Here is a 15843-nt window from a genome sequence, read left to right as displayed (position 1 = left end):
TCACTAATAAACTTTGTACAGCCTAATTTATTTGCATTAGTGGAGCAATGAGGGAGGTTGATATTAGGCTCTGCTACTGATATGCTGCAATAAAACCCAACCATTTAGCATTTTATGGACATTCAGGCACATCGAATAAATGTACATAGGGCATTGAAACAGTTGGTCCTACTCTAAATGTGCTTCATCACAAGGATCCTTAAGCACCTTATAGGTATATGATGGGGAGACCTGTCAGAATTCCACCCTGAACACATTAATTGAATTAAAGCATCTGTAGCCCAACATTGTAACTTCTGTTATTTCACTTCCAGTCAAATTTCTCTCCACAGCCCACCACCTCTTAAACCATTGTCTAACCTCAGCTGTCATGCCATGAAATTCAGGCTTTTAGGAATTCAGCACTAGGCAGTAAGCAATTTTGAAAGCTGCATACCCTGAAGTAACATGTGCAAATCAAAGTTTAAAGAGGTAGTAATTTCAGATCATACAAGCTGTTCGTGGAAAAGTACTATGGCTTGCTAGATAAAATGCTGGCTTCTCCCAACCTTCTTCACTGTACTTACTGTGGCCACTTATAAGCTTATCGCACGGCACTTGGAGGAATGGGAATGGAACGGAATGGAACAGGGGGAAACATGTGTTACCACATGGGAGAACACCAACAATGCTGCCAGGAGTCCCCAAGCAGTTCGCCAGCCGTTCCATGGCAGCTGATTTTTTAATTTATTTATTTATTTCCCGCTCTTTTCCCAGGACTTGGGTTTTGAAGAATGGTTCAAAATCGTCTTTCAAAATCAGCTGCCAGGAATAGCTGGGGACATGGCTTGGCATCAGTGGTATTCTCTCATGCAGTAACACATGTTCCCCCCCCCCATCCCATTGTGTTCTGTTCTTGTTCCTCCAAGTGCTGTGTGATAAGCTTGTTAGTCTCCCTCAACCAAACCCACCTGACTGAGGTGGTAAGGTACAGTTGCCCTCCATATGTAAGGTAAGGTCCATCTGTAAGGTGCAGTTGGCCCTCCATATCCACAGATTCTTTATCAATAGATTCAACATACACAGCTTGAAAGTGTGTGTGTGTGTGTGTTCCAAAAAGCCAACTTTGATTTTGCCATTTTATATAAGGGACACCATTTTACTATGCCATTGTATTTAATGGGACTTCAGTCTCCATGGTTTTTGGTATCCAGTAGATACCAAGAACCCGCTGTATTGCTTTTGGATACAGTAACAGTCCCTTTGCAAACAATATAACAACAGGTAACATAGTTGTTGTTTTTCCTGTAAAATATATGACTATCCTTTCTTATTACATTTTTGAGAGTTGAAGAACTTTTGTGTGTCATTCTGATGGGAATTTTCAACTATTTTATTATTGTGAAGTCAAAGGCTTTCATGGCCGGCATCCATGGTTTTTGTGGGTTTTTCAGGCTATGTGGCCATGTTCTAGAAAATTTTATTGTTTTTACATGCTTTTTTTATTAAATATGAACCAAAGAGTAACAAAAAAAGCAATGAAAAAGGTAATGAGTAACTTAACAATAACAGTAACATGTTTCCTGACATTAACTTTTTTTTTAACAAATTACTTTCAAAGCTTTCTAAATGCCAATTAGGAATTGTATGTTGGATTCAGGTGAAATGAGATTATTTCTTCTCACTGACATAAGGAGACAGGATAAGGAAATTTAATCTAGACTACTTGCTTCTAGCCAGAAGGTGGGTGTGGAGGGTGAACTCTGGTGCCCCAACAACTGGAAGGAAAGAAGCTAATTAAGGGAGGAAGATAAATAAATACCTAGACCCTCTGCAGGGTTTTTTGTGGGTTTTTCGGGCTATGTGGCCATGTTCTAGAAGATTTTCTTCCTGACGTTTTGCCAACATCTATGGCTGGTATCTTCAGCGAAGAAAATCTTCTAGAACATGGCCACATAGCCCGAAAACCACACAAAAAACTATGGATGCCAGCCAAGAAAGCCTTTGACTTCACCTCTGCAGGGTATTTGTAAGTTGCAGTAATCAATCAACTCTGTCCTACAAATTGTATAAAGCTGCTACCCCGTTAGCTGAGCTGGGGATTTGCACCCAGTCCTCTCCTTTTGCCAAAGCTCAGGGACTATACAAACAGCCCCAAAGGGGTGGACTCCAGCCTCCCCTTCTTCAGCCAGATCAGGGGTGCAGCAACCTCATGCCACAGCCCCTGATCCAGCCTTTCCAGAACGCAAAAAGGAGCCAAAAAAAAGTGGGTCCTTATTGTGCCCTGGAAAGCATACAATAGCCACAGTGGTGTGGCTATGCGGCGCTCTTTTGGCGATGCAGCACTGGAGGACCACAGTGACACTGTGTATATGGAGCGGCGCACAGCATCCTGGCATCCTGGGTGCGGAATTGGGGCGTGCATCATGGGGATGCTACACTCTGAGTCCGCCCCCATGCCAGCCTAAAGTGTCAGTCTCTATAGGGCCAGAGTCCACCCAAACGGAAGCATTTTCACCCTCACCTCCACCTGGAGATGACCAATGAAAACTGGAGACTCAAGGCAAGATCCTGAGATATACAGTAGCAGCCCTACTAGGGAAATAATAATGTTCCTTTTTTTGAAAAATTATTCCCAAAATTAACAAGTGTCTTCATTTAGAAGACAAAAACAACTTGAAGTGTAAAAAAAATAATCCAATGCAGGAAAAGGGGAAATTGTTAGGTTTATCCTTATGCAAATTTAGCGAAGCTTATGTCTGATTTGTCATGTATAAGATCGCAATCTGCTAGCCTTATCCCACCCCCCCTTCATTACACATAGTATTATATCAGGAGTGGGCAAAGTATAGCTTGTTGGACTTTAAATCCAGTGAGCCCTACCCAGGATAGTCAATGGTAAAGACAGCTGAGAATTGCAGTTCAGCAACATCTAGAGGGCTGCATTTTGCCTACCCTTAACAATGACTCCCAAAACAGGAATGTTAATAATCACTTCACCTTTCTTTCTCTTTCCCTTTCTACCTCTTAAGGAGAACAGCCATTACACAGATGTGGATGATTCTAGCCTACAGTAACCAGGTATATTTAATAGCATATATAGGCCCTTATTTTTTTAAAAAAAAATAGTCTTGACACCCTGTTGCTGTTATCTGAATGTTTCCTGTTCAACTGTACATTTGTACCTTCTTTTTCTTTCTTTCCCCATCCCTCCAATGTTCCTTTTTCTTCTTAGCAAAATCTGACAGAATTATTTTTGTCATAGCCTAGAGAATGAGGACTGAATATACATCAGAAGAAATATGCATAGGGAGCAGGGAGGAGGAGAAGGAATTGGAGGATATATGAAAATGAATAAACAGCATGTATTATAAAACTGCCAGGTCATAATTTACTGCTTGGAAGCTGCCCTTCAATCACACAGGAAAATAGGGACGGACAGCTGGGTTCATTTGAAAGGCATGTGATCTAACAGCATGAAGGTGCAGTTAAAAGTATATGGACAGAGAACATGAGGCCATGGTCAATTGCCTTTATTACTGAGGTAGAACACACAAAACAGCAGTATTTTAAGCAGATAAATGTTTGTATTTAGGTACTGAACTGAGGAAAGCCTGGGGGTGGGGGCAAGAAATTAATAAATAGAACATTGCAAATTTGTATATATAGTATGAATAACAATATTATAGAATCCATTATGGTAAAACCAAAATGCCTTGACCAGACCTTGCTCAAAATTACAGCTGTCTTTTGGATTCATAATCACTGCATGAGATCGATGTTTGTACACAGAGAGATATACCCAGCTTCCCCCTTAAAATCTGTTAAAGGGGGGGTATGTAAGAGAGAGACTCTCATGCACAGGTAACCATATAAGAGGGAAGGGATTGCTGTAATATAAAAGAAAGCCCAATCTGAAAATTTATAGGACATGTGGGGAGGACTGTTAGGGGCACAAAAAGGCCCTTTAGTATGTAGCCAGTAGGCCACAGTATGCCCAGTCCTGCTGTAGTGCTGCCAATCTTAACACTGTGGTGCCGGTCTACAATGATTGGCAACAGTTTGCTAGGACTGAAGACATGAAACTTTCCTTGGCCCTACTTGGAGATTCTGCATCCAAAGTGTGGGCGCTAACAACTCAACGAGAGACCTTCTTTTTAAAAAGAAAGAAAGGGGGAAGAGAGAAAGGGAGAAAGAGGGCCTCTTTGCCATTGTACATGAATTCCAGTTGGAAACTGTTTGAGTGAAGATTTTCACAATTCTTTTTGTTTCCCTTCTCACCCACTCTCTTTATCTTAGCATGTTCAGCACTGCAGCTACAAAGGGAGGACAGCAAGAGGTTAAACCCTGCCTTGGCATGTTGAGCCAGACAAGCATAACATGCAGGACTGCCATCATCTCTCTGCCTGGCATTCAAAAGGAGAAACATGGACCAATATCTCCAAGCCGTTTTGTAGTACACAGCAAAGTAGTCATCCCAGTGGATCCTCATCATTACCTGCTCCCCCCAATCCATCCTTGTTCTACAGACTCAGAGCCCTGTCGTCAGCACAAGCACCACTTGTTCTGTGATCTCCTGTAGCCAAATATTGGAACAGATCATTTTCTATTGGCAGATGAAAGTTTGTGGTTTTTCTAGCACCAGGAAAGAAACAGAGTGAGAGTGAGTGAGTGAGAGTGTGTGTGTGTGTGTGTGTGTGTGTGTGTGTGTGTGAGAGAGAGAGAGAGAGAGAGAGAGAGAGAGAGAGAACATTGATTCAGAGACAGATGGAAGTGTGATGTTCAATAGCAAGAAACATAAAGTTATGTCACTATGTACAATTTATGGGTTTTGAATCTGAAATCCTGCCCATGACTGAGATAGCCAGGGGGACTCCTGTTAGTCCATTTGTCCCCTAACTAGCCTAACCCAATGCCACCCTGGCACAATGCAGACTGTAGCATTTGGAGCATGCCCTTTACTGGTGTGGTGTGCACAAAGTGGTGTGCACTTTGGAAGAATGGACAGAGAACATCACTATTAAAAGGTCTTTCTATAAAGGAATAACAAAGTACCTTCTTCCACCCTTTTTCCAAAGTAATAGTTAAGAAATGGATCTATACAATCTATAGAGGCAGAAGAACTGTGTGGCATTAGAATAGATAACATACTAAAAGGCACATATTAAACCAAGCATATCAAAATAAAGGGACGCATCTGGAATGTTCACTTCACAAACTGACACTCCTGCTGTTCATTAAAGTTTCATATGGCATATATTTGTTCTTTGTAAAGATAAGGTCAAGCAAATGTGATCCAAAGTAAAGGAAAAGGATGTGATGATCAAACAGTAATGGGAACCTGAAAATCACATGACAGCTGAAGCCACTAATAACAGAGCGTGTGTCCTGTTTCTGATATAAGAGGCCTAAGATGGAAGGGAGATGTGTTTTTAGTCATTCCCATATGCTTTATCTTCTCTGATATTCAGGTGCTTTTAGCCCTTCCATAACAATAGAGATAAAATGTGAGCAAGGTTTATTGCACAGGTTATCAAACTGAAACATCTTGCAAAATGGCACCTGTTTTCCATTTTATTTTCTTTCTGCAATGTTCCCTTTTTCGTTAAACCACTAGAAAGTAGTTTAATCCTTGATGCTAACTTCAGAGGTAGATGGTGTGACAGTTCCTTAGCAATGTGACTTGGTCTTCAGGATTCCTGCTCAGAAGAGAACTGACTGCTCAGAAAGGGAGGGAGAGAACCACAGCATCATAAAGGCTAGTTCCAAAGGACCTTATTTTGACACTGCTTTCAAAGGATTTCTGCTAGAAAACATATATTCTGACACTGAGGATATCCTTTCCTTGGGATTTTTTGACAGATCATGGCTGTCAAAGCACACATTTCTTTATTGAAAATAATATATCCTGGAGAGCTAAAATGAGCAAGTGCTTTGAGTGTTGCTCTCTTTCTCTCAGTTGACTCTTTCAGCACAGTTTGGCCACTTTATTGTACTGGGCTATTTTAGAACAGCTTTTTAGATCTTGTTTTGCTATGACCTGATCATGAGGCTGAGCTATAGAAAGAAAGCAAGGGAGCAGGGGGCTTTGTATATAAAAATCCTGTACAATAAAAGGAGGAACTTGATTTTTCTTGTAGTATTGTATTGTAATTTTCCAAATTAGCATTGTTCATATTCCAAGAATTTCATCCTGCACCAAACTACAAATTCCAGAGGTCTATGGGATAGATTTATGACTGTTAATGAGATATCAAGCTGCTATATAATGTGTTCTCCACATCCACTAGGGTTAGGGGCACAGGACCCCTGTGAAAGTGGAAAAACTTTAAAAAAAAACATTATTTTTTTATTTTGCCTCAGAGAACACCCTTCTAGGAATCTCTAGGTCCTCCAGCACAACTCTGTGATCAACCTTGAGTGGAAGCTGACCACAGAATCATGCTGAAGGACCTACAGATGCCCAGAGAACTGTTTTCTCTAGGGATCTCTAGGTCCTCTGGTGTGACGCTGTGGCCAACCTCCAGCAGAGTCGTCCTGGAGGACCTAGAGATTCCTAGAGAGAGCTTATTAATCAAATCTGTAAAAGTTCAAGCCACAAATGTGGAGGACCAATGTAATTATGCAGAGTAGATACATTCCTTGATATACCAAAAGAAAAACCCAAGCTATTATTCCCACATTCTTTCATTGCACCCGTTACAAAAAGCAGCAAGTTGTACAGAACAGAGTCATTTTCTTCCCAGCATGCAGCATCTTCTTGTCTGCACATTAGGCTGTCTTCCTCTACCAGAAAGAGATCATCCTGCCAAAAAAGACTGAAATCTACCCCTGCCAAACACTGCATGACAAAGAAACCAACCTGGAAACTTACAAGATTTCAGCCAGAGGTTACAAGCCTGCTACACTGCAAATCCTCCAAAGAAAATGTGTTGAGAACCCCTCTGTGGCAGCATCTATTTGTTTTTAAGATTCCTTCAAATGCAGTCAAGTAAAAATATAGCTCCCAGCACTTCATTTGATGTGAAGCTGCATCATTCCAAGCACATCTATACCCATAAGTCTCCCAGTGGTTTAAGCTTCAGAACAAATGTTAAGTTATCTGTCCCCAAGCGTTCATGGACACAAAGCTTCTTGGTTCTCTGCAGTACTCTGAGCCTTACTACCAAGTTGGGAGAATGAGTTAATCCTGGACTCAACAGACAAGAGGCAGGGTAAGAGAGCTTGGAACAGGTGAATGTGACCCTCCAGATGTCATTGGACCATAACTCCCAGCATTCCTTAACAATGCCTATCCTAGCTAGGACTGATGAGAACAGCAGTCCAACCACATCTGAAGGGCTGGATGTTGTCCATCTCTGGATTTGAGCACCCAGTCCCTCCCATTGCAGAATGAATGGATGCTTCATACCATCAAGTCTTCATTAGCCTTTTTAGAGAGTAGAGCATGCTAGAGATATGTACAATAAAGCACAGTGCAGGGCAAAGGGGATCAAGGAAGTGCTCTTCTTTTCTCAGAAAATCAAACTTGGGTTCACTCAATGAAACTGATACACAGAGTAAGTAGGCCCCATAGGATAAAACACTTCTTTATACAATACATTTTTAGAATGCCCTGATCAAAACAATAATAAAATGGCAACTAGTTTAGGGCTAACTACAGCTAACCTAAAAGAATAACTGCAAGTTCTTTAAAATACATCAGCAGAAGCAGGAATGGTTATCGGGATCTCAGCAAATGGGGGGAAGGGTTAAAGCTTTCATGCCACGCTGCAATCCTGAGAAAAATGATATCCTGATAGATGACAGCCATCTTCAAATATAGAAGGTCCTGTCCATTTTCTTTCAGTTGCTCCAAGATCTATAACCCACACCAGTGGTTCAATTGACAACAAAAAGGATTTTACTTGAACATTCAGATATGCTTCATTCATAAAGTTAACATATAAACTTGCACCACAGGACATATTCATGAAAAGTTAAAATATAGAAGCCTTACTTTGCACAAACAAAATCGTAGATATGCTACCTAAGTACATTTATCTTAGTGTTTGTCATCTTAGAAGGAGAGAGGAAATGAAAACAGAAACTATATATTTTGTAACAGCAATATAGAATATTATTTAGACAGACAGATACACTGGAGATTAACCCATCCTTATCACATCCACACTTACCCCGTCATTCTCCCGTCACTGACATCTGTCACTGTATTAACGAGAGTTTCCATTAATACAAAGTGACAGAGCCATGCCACTTCAGTGACAGGAGAAGGACAGGATAAGCGCAATGTAGTTTGATAATCTTATTGTGATCATGCAAAAAGAAAAACTGAAGGATGGGATAAGGACAGACGTCATCTGATAATCTTTGCATGATGGCACCAAAAGAACTGGGTAAGGGCAGGAGCATTCTATTCTTTACTCGTGAGATAATTTCCAGAGTCAGAATCTCAAGGACTAGTTTAGCAACATATTTCAGTATAAAGTTTAATTCAACATTGTAAATATTGAATACTTCACTAGTGCGTTATCACAAGCAATGAAATATATCACCTCCATCACCAGACACTCTTCTCTTGGATGCAGAAATGCATCTTGGATATGAGTGTTGTTTATGTCTAATGAGCGCAACAAAATTCCCATTTTCTAATTCTGTACACTGCCTTAAATACAGTTTTTCACATTATAACGTGCCTGGAATCTTGAGTAAAACTTTGTCTTAAAAAGCATTTTGCAGGTGTCAAAAGAGAAAACAGTTCATCACTTTATTTTCTATATTGCCCAAAGTTTCCAGTTTTTCCATTGAAAAATATTGTTCCTGAGGCAAAAAATGTATTTTTTTTCCTCTTAGAAATTCATTTCTCTATCCCCTTGCAAAAATGTGTAGCTAATTTTCAAGTATTGTGTGTGTGTTCAGCCACAAAATCTCATGTTTAACTAGGGTAGACATATCAGTTCTGAAGCATTCCCTTTGAGGTGACTATTTGCCAAGCCAGCTGACATGCAAATATAGATATACAGTTACCTATGAAACAGTACATATATAAAACTAATTTCTGAGGTAAAATGCAGGCTTTTGCAATCTAAATTTGTTGTTGATTATGTTGATTTGTTGTGTGCCTTCAAGTCATTTCGTAAGGCGAATGTATCATGGGGTTTTCTAGGTAAATGTATTAACAACCACCATCACCATCTAATGTAAACTTCCACTTAACCTGGTGCCTCCTGCAACTGTGGACTTCAACCCCCATGAGCCTTCATCATTGGCCACATGACCTGGAATACTGTGACCAGTTCTGGGCACCCCAATTTATGAGAGATATTGACAAACTGGAACATATCCAGAGGAGGGTAGCCAAAATCATGAAAGTTCTGGAAACCATGCCCTACAACGAGAGCTTAGGGAACTGAGTACGTTTAGCCTGGGAAAGAGGTGATGACATGATAGCCCTGTTTAGTTTAAGGGGTGTCACATTGAGGATGGAGCAAGCTTGCTCCAGAGAATAGGACCCGCAGCAATGGATTCAAACTACAGGAAAAGAGATTCCACCTCAACATTAGGTAGAGCTTCCTTAAGGGAAGAGGTGTTCAACAGTGGAATATGCTGCCTGAGAGTGGTGGAGTCTCCTTCTTTGGAGGTTTTTAAACAGAGACTTAGGTGCGTTACAGACCGCCCCTTTGGGGCGGCCTGTAGGCGCGCCTTTCCCCGGTGTATAGGGGCCTCAGCTGCCAGACCGGCAGCCTCTGAGGCCCCGATCCGCCGCTTTGCAGGCTGTGGGGAAGCAGCAAAAGGCCGCTTCCCCACAGCCTGGAAAGGGGTGTCCTTGGGGCTTCAAGCCCCAAGGACACCCTGCGGCGGTGGGGAGGAGGAGGGCCCCTTTCTTCCTAGCATTGCTGGGCGCAGCCGTCTGAAGGCTGCACCCAGCGATGCAAACCAGGAAGGAGCTCCGAAACAGAGCTCCTTCCTGCTTCGCGCAAAGGGCGCATTAAGCGCCCTCGCGCGGAGCGATGGCATCACGTTCACGCCGCCTCATTCGGAGGCGGCGCGTTCATCACAACATCATGGCGGCGGCCATGTGGAACGCCCGCCGCCATTTTGTACGTGCAGAGCGTGTACTAGGGTTGGGGGGTGCGGAAGCACCGCCCTTTCCTAACCCTAGTACGCGCTCTGCACGTACTTTCATGGCAGTCTGTAACCCACCTCAATGGCCCTTTGCTGGGACGGCTTTGTGTCTTCCTGCATGGCAGGGGGCTGGACTGGATGGCCCTTGTGGCCTCTTCCAACCCTATGATTCTATGATTAGGTGGGACTGATGGAAGTGGCATTCCAAAGTGTCTGCAAACTACCAGATTTGCTGGCTAAAAAAAGCTGGTTTGGTTGTTAGAATGCTAGATTAGGAAGACCTATATTCACCCAGGAAGCTCACTAGTTACTCTTCCAGGAGTCATAAACTCTTAAATACAGGAGACATCTTGTGCCCCTTGAAATGGTATTGAACTACAGCTCCTACCCATTCCAAGCCCCTCATCATTAAAGCTAGGCTGTTGGTAGCTGGAGCCCAGTAACACTTAAACAGCTGCAGAGTCCAAAACCTCTCTGAGGCTAATCTCCATCTATAGGACTAAAGAATCTTTGACTTGACATGTTTTTGGGAGTTCCCATAAGTCCAATCCACCATGACTAATGGTAAGGAAAAATGGGAGTTATAGTCCAAATATCTGAAGATACTCCACTTCTAATACAATAGACAGTTAGCCCACCATATCTATAGATTCTGTACCCACAGATTAAGTTACTTGAAACTTGAATACACACACACACACACTGTGTGTGTGTGTATTAAAAAATTCAAAAAGCAAAACTTGATTTTGACGTTTTATATAAGGGACAAGGTTTCACTATGCCACTGTATTTAACAGGGCATGCACATGCATGGATTTTGGTATCCACCGGTCCTGGAACCAAACCACAGAGGATACCAAGAGCCCACTGTAGTTTTTAATTGTTTTAAACTATTTAACCAGTTTTAATATTTTTTTGTCTCATTAAATTTGCATGTATCTTACTGAGGACTTTTAAAATTATTTTTATGTAGTTTTAAATTAGGTTGGTTTTATTATATGCCACCCCAAAAGTTCAAGACAGAGCTAGATATAAATACTGTAATAATATAATAATCTATAGGGTTGTTGAAAGCAAAAGGAGGGACAGTGTCTGGAGTTTCATGCAGGAAGAATGGAATTAAATTAGAAATAATTGTTACAAACATTGACATTAAAAAGAAAACCAGAATTTTCTACATTTTGTAGTTTCTTATACATTTTAACAACTCTTCACACCTGTATATGAAACACAACAAAGCATTTTAGAATCCCAATGCACTGCATTGATGTGCTTTGTACCTGTGCGTGATCATGAAGTTTTCCACGAAGGTCACAAAGCACTCAGTTGCAAACTTTCTTGCACTTTTTGAAGGCAGAGGCAAAAGCAAGTTAGAAAGAAAGTTGGAAAGTCTTGTTCTTTTGCAACAGCAGAAGGAAAATATTAATGACAAGACAAAAATCGTTATATAAAAGGTAAGAGGTTTTCATAGTGCAGAATTGAGAAGTTTGCTTTTTAAAGAGACATCCATTCCAAACATGAGGGAATACGTGGAACACTGCAGTGATCTATAAAGGAAGAGTTATTTTTGTGTGAACAAATTTCACTGCACTGCCAAAAATATATTTTTAAAAACCACCCAATGCCCTGCCTAAGGGGCTTAGGATCATTTTTATATGTTTTAGGGCAGGGGTAGGCAACCTGCGGCCCGCGGGCCGGATGCGGCCCAGCGAGGCCTTGGGACCGGCCCCAGCCTGGTCCTGCCGCCAATTGCCGCCGGGGCCTTTGGGGGGCAATTGTCTATAGAAGCCTCAGAAACATGCATTTATATTAACATTTTTTAAAAAAAATCAGCAAATTTTTTCGCGTGTCCTCCATTTTTTTAAAAAAGTGTCTTCCATTTGAAAATTTTGTCCTACATTTGTCCTGGTTTATTTATATATCTAATTTTTTAAAAAAAATATTTATTTATTTATTTATTGGCTTCGGCCCCCAGTTGTCTGAGGGACAGCAACCCGGCCCCCGGCTCAAAAAGGTTGCCTACCCCTGTTTTAGGGACTCGTGGGCCATTGTAACAAGATGTTAGATGAAGTCACTTTTCCTGTTTTTAAAAAGGCATATTCCAGGCCTAAAATGTTGCAAAATGTCTCCCATGGTCCTAAAGGAAACTTTCTGGTGGTCTTTAGAAGGTTCCAGATGATTTTGTCTACTTTTGTTAGGCTCCCCTTTGCTTTTCACATGTACATTTTAATTTTGGATACAGAGTTTGCTGAAATATGTTGAATGGTTCTTCTTTTTTGTGGTGCAGGAACCTACCCTTATACTTTCCATGTTATTTTTGCCTTTGGTACTAAATTTTCTGTTAAAATAGTAATTCTTAGGAATACATCTACTTCATTAAGTGAGCTTTGCTCACACAGTGGGCCCTTGGTTATCTTCTGGGGTTTAGTTCCGGTATCCCTATGGATAACAAAATCTGTGGATGCTCAAGTTCCATTAAGTACAGTGGCACAGTAAAAAGGTGCCCCATATATAAAATGGAAAAGCTGTCCTGCTTATTAGAATTTGTATTTTTAAAAATATGTATTTTCAAGCCATGGATGATTGAATCCATTGTTAAGGAATCTTGGGTTGACTATAGTGTTAGAATCAAGCACATTAGGTGGTTTTTTGCTCCCTCTTGTGGCTGCATCATCCTCAGCCCTCCAAAAACCTGATTCTACAACGCACCTTAAACTAAAGTCAGACAAACCTTGCTACAGAGGAAAGGGTAGAGGTGCAAGGGATATATAAGGTATACTGCACAAATAATGGCAGCTTCTCTGGATACTAAGATTGTGATTTGTATTGCTACTGGTCCATTGTTCACATTGAGACAATGCCACTACAAGCAAAACTTGTTTATTTGTGTTTTATGCAGTTGGGATACTTGAAACAACAGAACGTTTCCATAAGGATTTGTACTTGTGTATATACAAGAAGTAACTGGTTTTAAAAGACCTATACAAATAGAAAGAATGTATGACTACTTCCGGCTGAAATAACAATGCACGGATTTGTCAGTATCCTGAGAAGACAACCGCAACGTCAAAGTAATATTATGCAAGAGGCACTGATCTTGGCTTTATTTGTTTTAAAAGATACATCCAACATTCAATATAGCTCAGATACTATTTTTAAAAAACAATTTAGAAAACCAAGCCTTTAGGCTGACCATTCTCAAATAGTCTTTGGACAGAAACTAAAAATGGTATGCTAGCAAAAGTGAATTGTTAGCACAGATAGAAAATAAAGTTTTAAACAAAAATTTACAGTGTTATACATAAGGAGTCAGCAAATAGCCAACCCCACCTTTATTAAGATTATGCAACTCCACTTAGTAATGTGTATACATACTGTCCCTCCATGGCTACACAATATGGAATATGTGACTTCTTTCCATTGAGATCCAAGCTACTGAAGCAATACAATAGTGAAAAGGCACGCTTCCATACCATGAAAATTTGTTATTTTAAGCTTTATTGGTAAAATGACACAATTTTAAAAACTCTGACAAAGTAGTCAGAGCCTTGCTAGACTTGCAGTTATCTAGACAAGCATTCTTTCCCATACATTACGCTGCTAGTTACCTATGGGAAGCCCACAAGCAAGCTCAATGCACACTCCTCCTTCCCACCCCAGCAACGCGTGTCTAGAGGTATGCAGCTTCTGCTTCCAGCAGGAAACCTAGGCTGCATCTGTTATCTGTAGTTTGTTATGGCACCAAAACACTGAGAAACTAAATCTCTCAAAACTACAAATCCCAGAGTTCCATAGCATTGGGCCATGGCAGTTAAAGCAATTTCAAACTGCATTATTCCTGCAGTGCAAATGCAGCCAGCATCATCATGAATAGTACTTATTGACAGTATAAACCCTAATTAAAGTGCATAATCATTTAATTTAGTAGCCATCACCAAATCTCATGATGGAAAATCCCATACCTTCATTATGGAATGTTTCCTTTTTTTTTCTATTCCAGGTTCCTTACCCTTCACCTTCACTGAATGGCCCTCACTTCCAGAAGACAGTGACTAGAACTGCACATAGTATTTCGAGTGAGGTTGCACCATAATTTCTAGAAAGGCATTATATCTGTAGCTTTATTTCAGCCTTTCCTAATGATACCTAGCATGACATGTTTTTCCCCAACTATCAAGACAGCTTTTAAGACATCCATGACATTCTCAAGATCCCTCATCGCCCTATCTGTACTGCTAGCTTTAAAACCTGTAATAACTATATACATGGCTATAAATATTTCCTCTAAGATGTATATGAACTGCATTTGTCACATTTAATGCTTACTCAGCCGGTTTGGGGAGATACCTTTGGTGCCATCAGGACACTTGGCCACCGCCCTGCTCACACCTATTACCAGGTCATGTCTGAACAAGTTAAAAAGCACCAGTCCTACATAAATCATTCCTTATAACCTTCTGTATGAAAAACTATATATTTATCCCTACTCTTCTTCTCCTCTTTAGTCACTAATTCATAATAGATGCTTGTCAAGTTTTCTGAAGACTCTTTATTGTGGGACTTTGCCAAAAACTTTTATGATATATAGTTTTTACTAGAACTGCTTTTTACATGTTTATTAACTCTCACGGCCAACTCTATGCATTTTTAGCCTGCTCAGATCACTAAGATGCATACAAATTAAGGCATTAAAAAGCCAAGTTATTTGGCACTTTTTTTCTATCAGGACTCCATTTGAAAGGGATGATGTTACATAAAGAACCTGTTGGGAAGGGATAGTTTTATCGCAAGGTGTTTGTTGTAGTTGTTGTTAGCTGCCCTCAAGTCGCTTCTGACTTATGGTGACTCATCTTTACTTCCGAGCAGAGCCCTGTTCTGATCTGCTCAAGAACCCATATGTTCGTCTTCTTGGCAGTCATGGGATTCTAAGTACAGTGGGCCCTTGCTTTATGCGGGGGATCCGTTCCAGACCTCCTCTCCCCCCCCCCCCCACATAAAGCAAAAAACACATAAGCTTGAGCCCCATTATATCCTATGGGGCTCATGCTTGCTGTGTGGCCGTGCGCGCACCCCCAGCCTTGCGCACCATTCGCGAGCCTCACTGGATATAATGGGGCTCGTGCTCGCCGCGTGGCAATGTCCGTGCACAGGGCACTCTCCCATTTCCCAGGGGGCTTCAGCGTATGCTGAAAGCTGTCTATAAGGAGCCCATGTATGGTGAGGACTCACTGTACTCTTCTCCAGCACAGCGTTTCAAATGAGTTGATTTTCTTTGTCTGCTTCCTTCACTATCCAGCTCTCGCATCCATACATGGTTATTGGGAATACAATGGCCTGAACGATTCTGACTTTAGTGCTCAGTTGTGTCTTTGTTCTTCAGTATCTTTTCCAATTCCTTCATAGCTGCCCTTCCAATTCCTAGTCTTATTTCTTGACTGCAGTCTCCATTCTGGTCAATGTTTGATCCTAGATATGGAAATTCTTTAACTATTTCAATTTCCTCATTGTCTAGATTTAATTTGTGTATTTCTTCTGTAGTCATTATTTTTATTTTCTTTATGTTCGGCATCAGACCTGCCTTTGCACTTTCATCTTTGACCTTATAGAATCATAGAATCGTAGAGTTGGAAGAGACCACTAGGGCCATCCAGTCCAACCCCCTGCCATGCAGGAAATCCAAATCAAAGCATCCCTGACAGATGGCCATCCAGCCTCTGTTTAAAGACCTCCAAGGAAGGA

General features: G+C 41.0%; 1 protein-coding gene across 6 annotated transcripts in view; it reads left to right on the top strand.

The window, feature by feature from the left end:
- Window positions 1-6094, top strand: part of RALY (RALY heterogeneous nuclear ribonucleoprotein) — a 315795-nt gene extending 309701 nt beyond the window's left edge. For all 6 annotated transcript variants that reach the window (XM_089514078.1, XM_089514077.1, XM_089514080.1 and 3 more), the window contains 2 exons: window positions 3012-3060; window positions 4279-6094. In XM_089514078.1, coding sequence (XP_089370204.1) covers window positions 3012-3056 — 45 coding nt within the window. In that variant the 3' untranslated portion in view covers window positions 3057-3060; window positions 4279-6094. The remainder of the gene's footprint in view (window positions 1-3011; window positions 3061-4278) is intronic.
- The last annotated feature ends 9749 nt before the right edge of the window (window positions 6095-15843 follow it).

This window comes from Sceloporus occidentalis, unplaced genomic scaffold (genome assembly GCF_023333645.1).
Source record: "Sceloporus occidentalis isolate IW3139 unplaced genomic scaffold, rSceOcc1.0.p SCAF_3, whole genome shotgun sequence".
Lineage (NCBI taxonomy): Eukaryota > Metazoa > Chordata > Lepidosauria > Squamata > Phrynosomatidae > Sceloporus > Sceloporus occidentalis.
This window is presented reverse-complemented; position numbering and strand designations above follow the sequence as displayed.